Source organism: Bathycoccus prasinos, assembly GCF_002220235.1.
Source record: "Bathycoccus prasinos genomic : Chromosome_2".
In the NCBI taxonomy this organism is placed as follows: Eukaryota; Viridiplantae; Chlorophyta; class Mamiellophyceae; order Mamiellales; family Bathycoccaceae; genus Bathycoccus; species Bathycoccus prasinos.
The window spans coordinates 619,595-635,661 of record NC_024007.1 but is presented as its reverse complement, the minus strand read 5'-3'; the positions used below and the strand labels follow the sequence as shown (position 1 = coordinate 635,661).

Below are 16,067 nucleotides of genomic sequence, written 5' to 3'. Positions count from 1 at the left end.
CCTACTATTTAAATGCCGCTCGCTCGAGCAGCGCGCTCTCCTAATCACTAATCCCCTATTTTACCAAGTTCCCCAAGTGCGGTTGTAAATACGCCAACGTGTGCGACGGATTGGCGACTAAATCAATCGTGATGAGTTCGAAACCCTCCTCGCACACCGCTCGAATATTCTTCGCATTACCACCGCTCGCGCCACCATCATCTATACCTCCCGAATCGACATCTAACGCGGCCTCCGTCGAACTCCCCCACGCTCTCATCGAAGCGCCGACGAGACCGCCCGCCTTCTCGTACACCTCTCTCACTTTCCTTCCCGCTTCCGTACACTCTAACACTTCCACCACAACTACGACAGCGCTGCCGTTAAAATACAAATCGTGCACGACGTGCGAGGTTTGGTGGTCCATGATGCCGTCCAAACTCACCGCATCCGTCATCGCCGGCGTCTCGTTCGCCCCGTTTGGCTTCGAACACGCAACACACCTAAATCTCCTCCTGTACCTCTCCACGGACTCCGCGTCGCTCGCGTCGCACTCCGGATGCTCCAACCGTCCAAACATTGGCAACTTTACCGCTTCCATTGCTTTCGCCATCGCATTGCGCGTGAAAACCCGTCCGTTTCTCGTCACCTCGTTCACTCTCGCGACTTCTCCGGAGAGGAATAAACGGTTTTGGTTTCTCTTCAAGGAGAGAACGAGACGCTGGTACTTTTGTTCGTACCCATCGCTAGTACTACCATCTTTAACAGGAGATGATATAAATGACGATGGCGATGATGCCACCGTCGTCAAAGACGAGAATAAAGCGTTTCCCATGTGTTTGCTGGCATATGTATTATCAGAGCGTCGTCGTCTCTCTTTTCACTCTGGGGAAAAGTTCGTCAGATCTTCATTAAATTCATCACAAAGAAGAAGTTAAAGAAGTTAAAGAAGGCTGAGAAGCACGAAAATGACGACAACAAAAGCAAGCAGCGGTGGTGTTGGTGGTGGTAATCAATTGGTATTAGAATCCATCAAATACACGCGAGGTTCTTTATTCGTCTTGGACCAAATTCAACTGCCATCCAAAACGGAACATCTCCCCGTGGAAAACTGTTCCAAATGTTTCGAGCTCATCAAGAACATGAACGTCCGCGGAGCGCCGGCGATTGCGATTACAGCCGCGCTCTCGATTGCGGTGGAGTTAGAGCAGACAAGTTTTGCGGATGGTGATGCGGCGTTGTTTCAATTCGTGAAGACAAAAGCGGAGTATTTGTTGAAAAGTCGACCGACGGCGGTGAACTTGGGGAACATGGTGAAATCTCTCATAAAGTATTGCGAAGAGATCGAGCACGAAGAACTGAACAACTCCGGCGACGAAAACGGGGAAAAAGGAAACAAAAGAGAGATGATTGTTCGATGGTGCGAAGATATGCTGGAAACGGACATTCGACACAACAAAGCGATTGGAGAGATTGGCGCGAAAGCGTTGCTGAAAGCGTGTTGTAATAAGAAAAAATTGAAGGTGTTGACGTGTTGCAACACCGGTTCGTTAGCGACGGCGGGGTACGGGACCGCGCTCGGGGTAGTCAGAACTTTACACGAACAAGGACGGTTGGAGATGTGCTATGCGGTGGAAACGAGGCCGTATAATCAAGGGAGTCGATTGACGGCGTACGAGTTGGTGTATGAAAATATACCCGGAACGTTGATCTGCGACAACATGGCGGCGTTTTTGATGCAGAAGGACGAGGTGGACGCTATCATCGTTGGCGCGGATCGCGTAGCAAAGAACGGAGATACGGCAAATAAGATTGGGACGTATTCTTTGGCGGTTTTGGCGAAACATCACGACGTGCCGTTCTTCGTTGCCGCGCCGTCGACGACTTTGGACGTGTCCACCAAGTGCGGGATGTTGATTGAAATCGAAGAAAGGCCGGGGGAGGAGGTGTGCGTGTTCAAAGGCGAACGAGTAGCCGCGGAAGGAATAAACGTGTGGAACCCGGCGTTTGACATCACACCAGCGTGGTTGATTGAAGGTATCGTGACTGAACGAACGTGTTTGTATAAAAATAAAAGAGGCGAGAAGGATCAAACCGGCGCGGCGTTTGATATCGGGAGGCACGTGGAAGAGATTGAGGCCATGGACGGTACGATGAAAAAGAAAAAGAAGGTGGACGAGATGGATGCGAGTAAAGAAAAGGACGATTCGGCTGTTGATGTTGACGGTTTTTACGCGTTGAATTTGAGTACTGTTCTCGATTACGTCGCGTACTACCCCAAAGTGTGCGCTCCCATCGGCGGCAAGGCGAGCAAAGAGGACTGGGTCTCAAAGGAGGTTGGCGACGGGAATATCAATTTTGTGTACATAATAATGAACAAAAAAACGAATGCAGCCATCGTTCTAAAACAAGGGTTACCATACGTGAGATGTGTGGGCGAATCGTGGCCGTTGACGCAAGAACGCGTGCGATATGAGGCCGAAGCGCTCATCGCGGCGCATGGTTTCTGTCCCGAGCACGTACCGGAGGTGTATTTATACGACTCGAAAATGTCGACGATTGCGATGCGATACATCGAGCCGCCGAACAAAATCGCACGAGTTGGATTATGCGAAGGTAAAACGTACGTGAGAATGGCTGAACACGTCGGCAAGTACTTAGCGGAGACGTTGTTCAAATCGAGCTCCGTATGCCTCGGCGCGAAAAAGTTCCGCGAGAATCGAATCGCGTTTGGCGGTAACGAAGCCATGTGCGCGCTCACCGAGCAAGTTATCTTCACTGAACCATACGGCGTTTTCGAAAACAACAAGTGGACGCACGAACTCAACGATATCGTAAGAGAAATACAAAGCGATGGCGAACTTAAAGTAGCCATTACCGAACTCAAAGCGAAATTCATAAACGAATGCGAAGCGCTCCTGCATGGAGATTTGCACACGGGGAGTATCATGTGTGGAGAGAGGAGCACGTACGTCATCGACCACGAGTTCGCGTTTTACGGGCCTATGGCGTTTGATATTGGCGCGTTCATCGCAAATTTATACTTAGCCTACTACGCCTCTGACGGTTTAGGACATTCGGAGAATCACAAAAAATATTTGCAGTGCATGATCAAAGACGTTTTGATTCGGTTCGTGTCCGACTTTAGCAGATTGTGGCGCACAAACGGCAGACAGAAAGACTTTGGCGGTCTCTCGCATCCTTCCGTGTTTTCCGCACATCTCAACCGTCCATCCCAATCGTTCAATTCGCCGGATGAGAAACACTTTCAACAATCGCAGTTGGAGTTCATCAGTAGAGTTATTTACGACGCGCACCGTTTCGCGGGTGCGAAGATTATTCGACGCATCATCGGAATAGCACACGTCGCGGACATGGAAGGTATACAAAATCTGGAACTGAAAGCTAAGTGTGAACGAGCCGCACTTGAGATGGGCATGCGACTTTTGAAGGGCAAGTATTCGTGCAAGACGTCCGTTCGATTGAGCATGAATTGGGAATATGGCAGAAATCAACCGGTACCAACGGCGACGGAGATTGAGAACGAGGCGAACGATTCCGAGGAAACGAAATCGCTCTATTTCCACATGAATACGGATGGCGCGTAGTTTCTTTTTTTCCTTTCTTTTTTCTATACTTGTTATAAATACAGAGATGTATGCGTTAAACAACACCTAATACTCAATCAACTCTTTCTCAGGAGGCTTCGCGAACGGAAGAGCCCCCCTGTTTTCTTCGGAGCTTTCTCTTCCAACGGTTGCGCCGCCGTTGCTGGTAAAGTCGTTATCGTCGTCGTCGTTGCTCCGTACCCGGGAATACTCGGGTGTTGTTGCTGCGACTTACTACTACTACTACTACTGCTATGCCGATACGAAATCTTTTGCTGCTGTGCTGGTTGTTGTTGTTGCTGTTGTTGTTGTTGACTATTGAATTTTGAGTCGCCCCCGAAATACGATTTCAGCAAATCACCCTCCTCGTCCACGTGCTCTTCAAATTTCCACACGTCGTACGATTGCTTCTTAAACCCAGGAATGTACTTTGCAAAGGCATCCGTGATAACAACCGCAATCCCTAACAAAGCTATGCCAGCACCGATCGTTTGCGTCAACATGACGACGTCGAATCGTCTCCCGACGCCGGAAAATTGGATGCGCAATCTCGGGCCGTAAGCTTTTGTCAACAATCGCGTTTCTGGATTTTTCGTATCAAATCGACAGTTATACGGCGGGTTCAGGGGAAACATGTTCGTCATATTCGTCAGCTTCGCGTTCGGCGTCGTAAAGTGATTCACGGCGGATATCCAGCGCGTGTTGTATCCACTCGAGAGTTCAGCCAGCGGGTTATCTACGCGATCAATAACAAACGGAATCTCCGGCGAGCAAGTCTGCACGCCACCTTCCTCGATCGCCACCGTCGCCAACGTTTCGTTATCACCATTCAACACGCTTTGCGGCTTTGGCACTTTCACGCCTTCGTCTAAGTTACAATCAAAATACACGTTCAACATTTGATCTGATCCGTACGTACTAATCTCGGTAAAATTCTTATCGTCCGTCTGCGTAATGTTCTCCAACGAGAACAAATTCCAACCCATCCGAGGTTCGGTCCCATTCGCGTTATCCCATCGCATCTCCTCCCCGTTCTCGTTATACATTCCAGGAAATTTCACGTTCATGCGTATAAACACGGTAAAATTGCCCACGTTTTCCAACGGCAACACGTCGTCGTCCTCCTCCGCCTCGGGCGGACACCACCCTTTAATCTCGCAAAAGTGTGCGCTGTTCGGATCGCTGGTACTCGGCAAGCACTTCCCAGTTTGCCTTCCGTTTCGACTGTACGACCCTTTCACGCACGTGTTCTTCCCTTTCGAGCACACTTCGTCTTTCGAGACGCCTAAGCACGTTCCTTTCGCCTGCATCGTCTTCACCAGCCTCGTGGCCACAAAAACGCCATCCGACGAATACTGCACCAAATCGTTCGCATCGTACACCCTCTTCTCGCCAGTTTCCGTCTCGTTCGTCGCGGCTGTTCCTTTCACTTTAATCGCTAAAACACCTTCCGCCGGGACGGATTTTTGGTACCCGTTTTCTTTATACAACAAGAACCCGACGATGTAGAATGAAATCAAGAGCACGAGGAAATAGTACAAAACGCCGAGCGATTTCGATTTGATCAAAACTTGCTTCGGCGTCGTGTATTGGCCCAAGGAGTCCATTTTGCCACTCGGAATGAGTGCGCGTGTTGCGCGCGCGTAAGTGCGTGTGTGTTTATATGTGTGTGTGTGTGACTACGAATCGAGACTTTTCCCTCTCGTCTCGTGGTTTCGTGTTACAAAATTTGCACTCGTTTTGCTCCTCTCGCCTTCGAAAAAATGTACAAACGCGAGAGACCGGAGAGACCTTCGTTCTGTCCGCTTTGATCGTGCGTGAGTGCTCTTTTTCACCAGAAATTAATTGGTTGCCTTTCTCTTTTTTTGAGCAGTCTTTTCTCCGAAGAACAATTTTTCGAGATCAACTTACGCAATTCTTTCTTTTCTCATAATCGTCACAGAATACTACTCTTTATTAAACACCTAACGCACGAATACAGATACCGTCACCTAAAGTTGCGAATTCTATACGCAGACACGTGATAAGAAACGCACCGAGGAGTCAGTCGCGCTTTTGAGTCGAGTACTTTTGCTCCGTTTTAGAGTCGTCGTACTTTTTCTTTTGAGAGAGAGAGAGAGAATTAAAAAAGCACGATGGCGGTGAGGATCCAACCGACGGCGGCACCGGAACACCCGGGCTTAACCCGCGAAATGCTCTTAGCGGTCGTTTTACTCCTGTGCGCGAACATCGCGACCGTGTGCTCGGGGATCGCTTTAGTCGCGTACGGGACGAGGAGTGGACAAAAAGCGGTTTTGTTGAACAAAATTTTCGAAGGGTCCGATTACGAGGCGACGGTGTTTGACGACCCGGCGAGAGCGGCGACGGTATTAGGCGCTTTATTGTTGATTACGAGCGTGTACGGTTTAGCCGGGGTGTATACCAGGAATAAGTTGATGCTTATTTTGTATCACGGGTGGACGTTTTTCGCGTTGATTGGGTTTGTGTATGCGATTTGCGTGTTGGAGATTTACCGACAGAACGCGCCGGCGATGGTTGAGTCGTATTTCAACGGCGAAGAGGTGAACATCGACGAAGGCGTGACGAGACAAGGCGACGAGATTGAGTTTTTCAACATCTCCACGTTGGCGCAGATCGACAACGCGAAGAATTTGACGACGATCGATGCTATCACGTGGATTAACCACGTGGACGATAGCTCGAAGGCGAGCGTGGTGTTTATTTTAATCGCGATGTTTAGCGCGAGCTTTATTATGGGGGTGAGGTATACGGCGAGAAGAATGGGTGGTTTTTCGAACGTCGCCGGGTGGATTTTTGGCATAGTTTTGGCGGTTTTGTCGTTTACGGTGGCGAAGTCGACGTACCGGGTGAATGATGCGATCGCGGTGGATTTGAACACGAGGTTCGTGCACGAGTACGGCGTGGACCCGTGGAGAGCGATTACGTTGAAGGAGACTTTGGAGCAGTACCCGGAAGATATTTTCTTACCACCGGTGTTGTACGATTCGCCACCGCCCGCGCCGCTAGCGCCGGGGGAGATTGAACCGCCAGCACCGGAGTTTGATTCACCTCCGGCACCGGTTGGTAAGTGGTACGCCGACGGCGTGTGGGTGGAGTACGCGAGATTGAATAAAATCAGCGAAATTCAACACGACGTGTCGTGTCGATTGGCGTTGACTGGGGTGAACCACACGGAAGGGAGAGTGTCCACAGACTTTGTGGATTGGATTAAGTTTCAAGTGGCGGATTACGCCGCGGTGGAGACATCTGACGTGGATTTTCTGTCTACGAAGGAAGGCGCGGAACATCCCATCGCGGGGAAACACGCGGCGAAGACGTTGGGAGGCGCAGCCGTGTTTGTAGTCATTGCCTCGGCGGCGGGGATTTACGGAACGTTGAAGCACGATCGACGCTTACTGGCGTTGCACTTGCTCATTTCGGTTCCGTGTGGTATTTTCGTAGTCGTCGCGGCGAGGAAGGCGGCGGAAGGCGCAGACGATACGTTTGAGTCCATGCGTTTGCATTGGCACGCGTTGCAACACGCGTACATCGGACCGGCGGTGACCACTGGTTCCGCCGCCGCGTTTGCCTCCGCACATTTCAAACAAGCCGCAGCGTTAGGGGCGATTGTAGCCAGCGTTATTTGGCTCGCTATTTTCAGTTCGATCGGTATGATAATCACCCACGACGCGACCAAAGTCCCCGGGTACCAAAAGCCGGGCGGCGCGAGCGACATCGAAAACCAACGCTTGGCGTCCGGTCCGTCCTCTTCCGCATCCCCTCTCGACTCCTCTAAACTTGGGGGCGGTGGCACCGGTAAAGTCGCCGAGAACATCGTCGAAATGAAGAGTTTAGCCGCGACCGTTCGAGACGCTGCCACGGGAAGAGGCCAGTTCAAGCCTGGATTTAGACCCACGGAGTTGAAAGAAACGAAGAAGAGCGGCGCGACGCCGGCGCGAGGCGGCCGACCAAAAGGTGGCGATAAAGATTTAGACGCGAAGTTCTCCGTCGATTAATCTTGTGGTACTATTAACATATAACAGTTTCAATATACATTATCTAAAATACCGTACTTTTAAACTGCATCTACTCGACATCTTTTCTCTTCTTGTTTTTGTTTTGTTAAACGAACTCTTCACACTTTCTACAACTTACTCCTCTCTCTTTGCATAAAACAAGAACGTCTTCGTTATTTAGTAGCCATCGATATTCAAAGAGTGATTAAGAAGAGAGAATCTTCAGCACTGACTGAACATGAAACCGGACCTCACGATCGACCCACCGAACAACACCTCTTCGCCTTCTTCCTCCTCCTTTTCCGCGAAGAATAATCCTTCGGGAACGCCTTCGTCTGCGAAGTTAAAAGGCTACCCGCAATGCCTCACCATCACCGTCTTGGGAGCCTCTGGCGATTTAGCGAGGAAGAAAACGTACCCGGCGTTGTTTTCTTTGTGGAAAGCCGGTCACGTGCCGTTTAATACGAAAATATTGGGTTACGCGCGATCGAAACTTGAACTGGATGAGTTCAAAGGCAAAATCCGTCTGTTTTTGAAAGACTCGTCGAATGAAAAAATTGAACACTTTTTATCGATTTGCGATTATGTGCAGGGCGAGTATTCGTCGATAGAGGAAGGTCCGCCGTGTTTTTCTGGTCTGAATGAAGTCATCGAACAGTTGGAGAGAGAAGTGGAGGTGAATTGGAAGGAGAATGCGTTTATTACTCCATCGACTTCCGCGGCGGAGAATAAGAAGTATAAGCGAGTGGTCGGGAATAGGATTTTTTATTTAGCGTTACCTCCGGTGGTGTATCCGTCCGTGTGCGCGGAAATCAAAGCGAGCGCGATGTCGAGCACGAAAGGAAGCTGGACGAGAGTGGTCGTGGAGAAACCGTTCGGGAAGGATTTAGAGAGTAGCGAAAAGTTGAACCAAAGCTTATCGGCGTTGTTTAGCGAGGAGCAGTTGTATAGAATCGACCATTACTTAGGGAAGGAGTTGGTGCAAAATTTAGTCGTCATGAGATTCGCGAATCGGTTTATTTCGCCCTTGTGGAATCGAGATAATATTGCGAACGTTCAAATTATATTTAAAGAACCGTTCGGGACGGAAGGGAGAGGCGGATATTTCGACGACTACGGCATCATACGCGACGTGATTCAAAATCACTTGTTACAAATCATGTGTTTAGTGGCGATGGAGAAACCGTGTTCGCTGTCTCCGGACGATATTCGGGACGAGAAGTTGAAGGTGTTAAGGTGCATTGCTCCAGTATCGACGGATAACGTGGTCGTCGGTCAATATTCAACCGGGCCTCACGGGCAACCGGCGTACGTGGACGATCCGGGCGTGCCCGAAAATTCCATGGCGCCGACGTTTTGTACGTGCGTCATGTACGTCAAAAACGAACGTTGGGATGGCGTTCCGTTTATTATTAAAGCCGGTAAGGCGTTGAACGAAGCAAAATGTGAAATTCGCGTGCAATTCAAAGACGTCCCGGGCGATTTATTCGAAAGCCGACGCGTCCAAGGCAAACAAGCCCGGAACGAATTCGTCGTTCGTTTACAGCCGGACCCGACTATTTTTATGAAAATGACCGTTAAAGAACCCGGATTAGATATGAATTTAGCGCAAAGCGAGTTGGAACTCTTATACACCACGCGTTACCAACGCGTCGCCATCCCAGAGGCGTACGAGCGCTTGATTTTAGACTGCATCAACGGCGACCAGCAACATTTCGTCCGAAGAGACGAACTCGTCGCCGCTTGGACCATTTTCACGCCGCTTCTGAAATACATCGACGCCGGTGGAATGAAACCGTACCCGTACCCGTACGGTTCCGTAGGACCGTACGAAGCGAACGCGCTCAGAGAAAGAGTCGGGCATCAAACCAATGTCATCGGGAGAGACATCACCTGGGAGAAGCACGGATTGAACAGTCAAGAGTATTAGTTTTTAGTTGAATGAAACATTTTTTGTAACGAACTTACCAAAATAACGTCAGACTTTCGACGCGCAAATGTTGACGCACGGAGCGCTTTGCTCGCGTTCTCTCCGCGTCTTCTCGAAGCACACCTACCGCGATGGAGGATGCTTCTTTATGAAGCGAATGATGATGCACAAAGCGTCTTCTTCTGTCGACGATGCTTCTCTCGAAGAGCGCGTCTTTGCGCAAACGTTCGTCTCCGACGACGACGACGTTCGCCTTTTCGCGTGCGCGAAAACACTCTCCGCGCGAGACTTTGCAAAACTCATCGCGAGACACAACCCGGACGCGTTCGGGAGGAAGATGAAGAACGAACCGAAACTGCGCAACATGGGAAAAGCTAAGAGTTCGTTCAACATCGCGCTCTCCGCACTCGTGGAAAACGGAAGATTCGAGGAAGTTGAAAAGATGTTTTCGATTTGGCGAGAGGAGTTTCCGCGCGTGGACGTGGATGTAGTGTCGGTGTCTTTAGTCACTTCGGCGTTACGTCAAACTAGGGAGGATATCGCAGACGTCGAGCGGTTCGTTTTTGAACAGAAATCTCGGCACCTGATCAAACGCCCGAACAAGAAAGTCGCGAGGAAGAAGATCAACGCGAATAAATACGAGCGAGACGGGTTGCTTCCCATGGGCGTGGTGTACGAAGACGAGGATGTTATTGCTGTGTGTAAAACGAGCGGGATTCCGTCGACGAGCGATCCCTCGACGCCGTCGGTGTCGGATTTTTTGATGTCGATGAAGAAGGACGACCCGTCGTTTTCTTTGAGCGAGATGAACGGCGCGGATGCGAGAGGCGTGGTGCATCGATTGGATAAATTAACGAGCGGAGTGATGCTCTTAGCGAAAAATGATGTGACGCATTGCGAGTTAGTGAGCGCGTTTTACAGAAGGAAAACGAAAAAAGTGTACAACGCGATTGCGAGTGGGATTTTTGAAGACGACGAGGGAGAAATAGACTTCCCGGTGGATAACCGCGAGGCGTATTCAAAATACGCAGTGTTAGAACGATTGGAAAGAGGCGAGTCAAGTTTCGTGGAAGTCATGCCGAGAACGGGAAGGAAGCACCAGATTAGAGTGCATTTGTCATCAATCGGACATCCACTCGTGAACGACGCATTATACACGCCGAAGAAGATACGAAAATCAGACGAGAATTCAACAGTAGTGAAACCAAAATCGTCCTCCTTTTTCCTTCACGCGCGTTCGCTCGAGCTGCCGCATCCGAGCGACGCTTCAAAAATGTTAAAGTTGGAAGCACCTTTAAGTGCTTCGTTTTTAGCCGAAATAGATAGATTGCGTTAGCTAGATGTGGTAGGTAGATAATGTGTAGGTTGTTTAGTTTCATTTAGTCATTTAGTTGATATTATTAGTTATTTAAATCTGCTAGTCATGTTTTTTATCTTCTCTCTCTCTCTTTCTCTTTCTACTGCGTGTTCTCTCTTATTCACTAGAATTTTCTTGGAGAGAACGAATTACATGCCGTAACCGGAGTTGTCGAGAGCACCGGCACCGGCAGTCTGCGCTTCTTCGCCTTCCGGAATCTCGCAGACGACAACATCGGACGTCAAGAAGATTTTCGCGACGGAAACAGAGTTTTCTAAGCAGCATCGGATAACCTTAGTCGGGTCGATGATGCCAGACTTCATCAAGTCTTCAAACTTACCGGTGGCGGCGTTGAAACCGTAATCCGGGTTATTTTCGCTCAAGACTTTTTGGACCGTGACGGAACCGTTGACGCCAGAGTTGTACGCGACTAATCGCATCGGATAAGACAACGCTCTCTTGATGATGTCCGCGCCCAATCGCTGTTCGTCGTTGTCCAATTCATCCTTGATACCGTCGACGAACTGACCAAGCTTCAAGAAGGTTGTACCCCCACCAATGACAATGCCTTCCTCGACCGCGGCTTTCGTCGCGTTCAAAGCATCTTCAACTCTCAACTTTTTCTCCTTGAGTTCAGTTTCAGTTTGCGCGCCAACCTGGATGATGGCGACGCCGCCGGAAAGTCTCGCCGCACGTTCACTCAATTTCTCTTTTTCATATTCTGCTTCTTGGACTTCAATCAAGCGGTTAATTTGTTTCACTCTCGCTTTGACTTCCAAATCTGTGGACCCATCACCAACGATTGTGCACGACTCTTTGCCGAGCGTCACTCTCGCCGCATTACCCAAAACTTCCGTGCCAACCTTGTCCAAAGATAAGCCGAGCTCTTCCTTGACAACAGTACCGCCAGTCAAAATGGCAATATCTTCCAAGTACTGCGATTTTCTCTCGCCGAAGCCCGGGGCTTTCAACGCGCACACTTTCAACGCACCTCTCAATTTGTTCACGACCAAGGTCGCCATGGCTTCTTGTTCAATGTCTTCCGCGATGATCAAAAGCGGAAAGGAGTCTTTGATCGCCGCTTCGAGAATGTTAATCATATCTCTCGCCGAGGAGATTTTCTTGTCCACTAAAAGCAATTTGCATTGCTCGTAGTCGCAGATCATTCTTTCTTGGTCGGTGACGAAGTACGGAGAAATGAAACCTCTTTCAAATTGCATACCTTCGACGACGATCAGGTTGTTATCGACCGATCTCGCTTCTTCGAGCGTAATCACGCCCTTGCGACCAACTCTCGCCATTGCCGCGGCAATCATCTCACCAACTTCCAAGTTACCCCCAGCAGAAACCGCAGCAACGCTCGCCAATTCCTCGTCCGCAACTTCCTTTGACAACTCCTTCAATTTAACAATCAACCTCGTTACGGTCTTTTCCATACCTCTCGTCAATTGGACCGGGTTCGTTCCCGCCATGACAATCTTCATACCTTCCGTAATCATCGCCGCAGACAATACAGTCGCAGAAGTCGTACCGTCACCAGCTTGGTCGTTCGTTTTTTGCGACGCTTGTCTCACCAACTTCGCGCCAATGTTTTCCACCGGATCTTCTAATTCAACTTCCTTCGCCACGGTCACCCCGTCGTTGACAATCTTCGGCGAACCAAACTTGGATTCCAACACGACGTTTCTCCCTTTCGGACCTAAGGTGACGCCGACGACGTGGGAGAGCTTATCGACCCCTTTTTGCATCTTTTTCAACGCCAACCCATCTTGCGCGTTGAAGTATAAATCTTTCGCGGCCATGTTCGTGACCGAAAGTTGACCTCTACCGCGGACAACCTTTTTGGTCTGCGAAGACGTCGAAGCCATTCGAGTCGAACCAGCTAAAGCCTGTTGTTGTTGTTTGATGATGCAATACATACGCGTTGATATAAGAGAGAAAGAGGTCAGCGTTACGATCGCTCGATGTAAACCAAATCACGAAAGGACAGACAAAAGCATCGTCGTCGCTTCTAAGAAGAGAAAAACGCGGGGGGATTTGTTTTCGAAACATCCTTCTTTTCTTCTCAGGTTAAGGTTTTACTCCCCGGAGAGCGTCAATTTTAGATAAAATCCATTTCCGCGCGAAGAGCACGCGTGCTCCCCCAACCATCCAAAGAGAGACAGAAAAGCATCCTCCGATATCGTTTGTTTGCGAAAACGTCGCTCGGTGTTCTCTGAATCCTTCGCGAAACCGAAAACTCGATCCGTTTACCAGCCGCCGGGCAAATTTCAAGGCACCCGGAAAAAAAGAAGCAATCCGAAAAAGCTACATTTGCGCGATTGCACGCGCAAAGCGAGACGACGCGAACGCGAACATCACGTTTCGAGACTAGAATTGCGTGAAAAGTGACGTACCGTGCGACTAGTAAACGTAAGCGACTGCATTTTAAACGTTCGTGCGTGTTTTTTGTATGTGTGTGACGCTAAATTTTATGCGGCTTTTTTTGGCTGCGCAGCCTCTCTCTTTTTTTCTTTTTGTCTTGTTGAGATGGTCGGAAGTCTGATTTTCAAGCCCACGTGTCAGAGGGAAGGAACAGGCGCGAAAGAAACGCAAAACCGGCCGAAGCAACAGTCAATTTTTTGCCTCTCTCCCAAAACGCGATTTGACGATGTTTATGTATAAATTTAGGAGGAAAACGTTTTATTATTATCAAAGTGCGCGAAAGCGCGGTGGATGCTATACATCAAATCCGCCAGACGAAGACACCTTCTTGACCGCAACTCACGATTCTCTTGCCGTCGCGACTGAATTTGACTCTGTTGACGCGCGTGGAGTGCGCGCGACCGATAGCGAGAAGCGAGACGGTTTCGTCGGCTTGTTCTTCTTTTTCTTCTTCTTCTTTTTCTTCTTTTCTTTCGTCTCGAAATATTTTTACGACCGGGTCGGCGCTGCCGCCGGAAATGGCTAACAGGAGGGTTTTTGAACCACTGTTGGTTGCATCTGAGGAGTGCAGCGATAAAGAAGTCACTTCGCTCGTTTCGTTCGCTTCGACTTCGCGCGTAGGTTCGCCAGTTTGAACGTCCCAAAAAATAATTTTTCTGTCTGAAGACGCGGTGACTAAAATCGAATCATCGGCTGGATGGAATAAGGCAGACTTGACGAACGCGTTGTTAAAGCATTTCAACATGCGCAAACGGGAGCACTTAGACATGTCCCAAAGAATGCACGCCCCGTCGTCGGATGCGCTCGCAGCAATACTTTCGTCGTTTGAAAAGTTGACGCTATTTATTTTTGCGCGGTGCTCTTTCATCGACGCTTTCAGCGCAACGGTGGTGTATCCGCCATCTGGGAGCGTCCACACTCTCACGGCACCATCTGTGCCTCCGGAGATGAGAGTCGAACCATCCCTGGAGATTTCTAAGGTGGATACACCTGCAGGATGGCAATCCTCTATGGTGGCAAGTAATGTTCCCGACTTTGGCGAGTAAAATCGAATGTTCCCATCACTCCACGCAGAGATGATCGAGAATCCGTCTGGAGCAAAGACGACGTTTTCGCACGTCGATGAAACTCCAGAGGCGGAAATTCGCGATAACTCTTCGCAGTTTTCCGTTTTCCACAGTCGAATTTCCGTCCCAGCGCAGGTAGCAAAGAGTCCCTCGAAGTTTCGAGGAAACGCGATATCGTTCACCGGAGCGTCGTGGCTGCCGCATATCAAAACTTTTCCATCGTTTGACTCTGTATTAGCAGCAGCAGCTGAAACGATCGATAACGGTTTCTCCGCTTTAGGCACGATTTTTCCCGTTCCATACATAATGTCGTTATCATCTCTGGTTAAATGAAACAACTCGACGTCGCATTTTGACGTTCCTACCAAAACCGTATGCGTTGTTACGATGGCGTCGGCGTTTTCTCTTGCCGCGCGTTGACGTCGTTTGATGGTCGCGTTCGATGGTGGCACTTTTAGAACCGTCGCGGGTGAACGACGATGGTACTGTTTATTTACTTCTTCAGTTAGAACAACAGCGCCACTCTTAACTACTTCGTCGAGAAGCTCTTCCTCTTCCTCTGATACGCGCACGACGATCGAAGTAATCCTTCCATTTGCAAACACCTTCCCGTTCCCTTTGCTCCCTTTCAAATGATGTTCATCCAGCGTCTGCGCGTCCAACACGTTCACGCTTCCATCACCACCGCCTACTAAAAGTAAGGTTCTCCCGGTGCCTTTCACTAGCGCCAAACTCGTCACCCCGCCGCTCACTTTATAGTCGCTCTTCCTCTTAAACAACCGATCCCCTTCTAAGGACACTTTCAACACGTCGCCGGTTTTCGTCCCGAGATATGCAAAGTCGTCGTTTTCACTCACCACGACCTTCACCACGTCCCTTCTAATCTGCCCTAATCGACACTTCTCGCTCGAAAACGACCTCTTCGCGCTATCAAACTGCCACATTACCACTCCGCTCTCGTCCGCGCCCGCGGTCACGAGACTCGGATTAATACTCGCTCGGTTCACAAACGCCACCGTCGTTGCTCCGAACGTGTTCCGTCCGCACATCGCCTTCCCGTCTGCCAATCGCCACAACACGAGCTGATAGTTATCGCTCGCACCTCCTAGACTCGCGATGAATTTCGAGCACGGTGAAAACGCCAAACTCGTCACCTCTCCTTTATGTAAGCTCAGCTTTACTAAACTCTCGCTTTGCTTCTTAATCCTCCTCCTCCCTTCGCCGGCGACTTCCCACAACCGCACAACCGCCACGTTGGTCGCGACGTTCACTCTCGAACCGGCGGCAATAAATTTTCCGCACGGCGACGTCGTCGCGCACGTGACGCGCGTCTGGTCGCGGACGTCGGAATCGTCGCAGAAAAACATCGGGGGAATCGTTTCTTCTTCTTCTCCGTCCCTTTCTTTGCGCGTCGTCGTGTTCGTATTTTTTGCACTTTTTCCACCACCTTCGAGAAAAAGTTCCCGAACGCACACCGACCCACCCAAAGGATGCACCAGTAAAAGACGCTCGCGATCGTCGTCCTCGCGTGGCGGTAGCGACAACACGTTGACGCCGTCGAGGCATTTGCCGTTGAAACCTCGTGCGGTTTCCAGCTTCATTGTGTTTTAAAAGTGATGTGCGAGATATTTTTTTGGCGAGTCGTGTTCTATTTTTAATTTAACGAGAGTTGACTTTTTTACTCTT

The 16,067-nt window shown here is 49.7% G+C and overlaps 8 protein-coding genes across 8 annotated transcripts; 4 read left to right on the top strand and 4 right to left on the bottom strand.

Annotated features, from left to right (window-relative positions):
* Positions 1–55: 55 nt before the first annotated feature.
* Positions 56–814, bottom strand: Bathy02g03380 (unknown protein; the record flags this gene model as incomplete). Its single annotated transcript, XM_007514504.1, has 1 exon — positions 56–814. One exon carries the CDS (start codon positions 812–814, stop codon positions 56–58), a length of 759 nt encoding a protein of 252 aa, XP_007514566.1.
* Positions 815–947: 133 nt separating this feature from the next.
* Bathy02g03370 (translation initiation factor, aIF-2BI family) lies at positions 948–3,587 on the top strand (the record flags this gene model as incomplete). Its single annotated transcript, XM_007514842.1, has 1 exon — positions 948–3,587. One exon carries the CDS (start codon positions 948–950, stop codon positions 3,585–3,587), a length of 2,640 nt encoding a protein of 879 aa, XP_007514904.1.
* Positions 3,588–3,664: 77 nt separating this feature from the next.
* Bathy02g03360 (ATP-gated ion channel subunit P2X4) lies at positions 3,665–5,194 on the bottom strand (the record flags this gene model as incomplete). Its single annotated transcript, XM_007515009.1, has 1 exon — positions 3,665–5,194. The coding sequence occupies one exon, from the start codon at positions 5,192–5,194 to the stop codon at positions 3,665–3,667; it is 1,530 nt and encodes a 509-aa protein (XP_007515071.1).
* A 528-nt stretch (positions 5,195–5,722) lies between these two features.
* On the top strand, positions 5,723–7,603 carry Bathy02g03350 (predicted protein; the record flags this gene model as incomplete). The annotated part of the gene is made up of 1 exon (XM_007514593.1): positions 5,723–7,603. One exon carries the CDS (start codon positions 5,723–5,725, stop codon positions 7,601–7,603), a length of 1,881 nt encoding a protein of 626 aa, XP_007514655.1.
* Positions 7,604–7,841: 238 nt separating this feature from the next.
* On the top strand, positions 7,842–9,533 carry Bathy02g03340 (glucose-6-phosphate 1-dehydrogenase; the record flags this gene model as incomplete). Its single annotated transcript, XM_007514937.1, has 1 exon — positions 7,842–9,533. One exon carries the CDS (start codon positions 7,842–7,844, stop codon positions 9,531–9,533), a length of 1,692 nt encoding a protein of 563 aa, XP_007514999.1.
* Positions 9,534–9,600: 67 nt separating this feature from the next.
* Positions 9,601–10,869, top strand: Bathy02g03330 (pseudouridine synthase, RluA family; the record flags this gene model as incomplete). The annotated part of the gene is made up of 1 exon (XM_007514979.1): positions 9,601–10,869. One exon carries the CDS (start codon positions 9,601–9,603, stop codon positions 10,867–10,869), a length of 1,269 nt encoding a protein of 422 aa, XP_007515041.1.
* Positions 10,870–11,039: 170 nt separating this feature from the next.
* Bathy02g03320 (chaperonin GroEL) lies at positions 11,040–13,316 on the bottom strand (the record flags this gene model as incomplete). The annotated part of the gene is made up of 2 exons (XM_007514712.1): positions 11,040–12,779; positions 13,287–13,316. The coding sequence occupies 2 exons, from the start codon at positions 13,314–13,316 to the stop codon at positions 11,040–11,042; spliced, it is 1,770 nt and encodes a 589-aa protein (XP_007514774.1).
* Positions 13,317–13,615: 299 nt separating this feature from the next.
* Bathy02g03310 (hypothetical protein) lies at positions 13,616–15,982 on the bottom strand (the record flags this gene model as incomplete). Its single annotated transcript, XM_007514666.1, has 1 exon — positions 13,616–15,982. The coding sequence occupies one exon, from the start codon at positions 15,980–15,982 to the stop codon at positions 13,616–13,618; it is 2,367 nt and encodes a 788-aa protein (XP_007514728.1).
* Between the last annotated feature and the right edge of the window lie 85 nt (positions 15,983–16,067).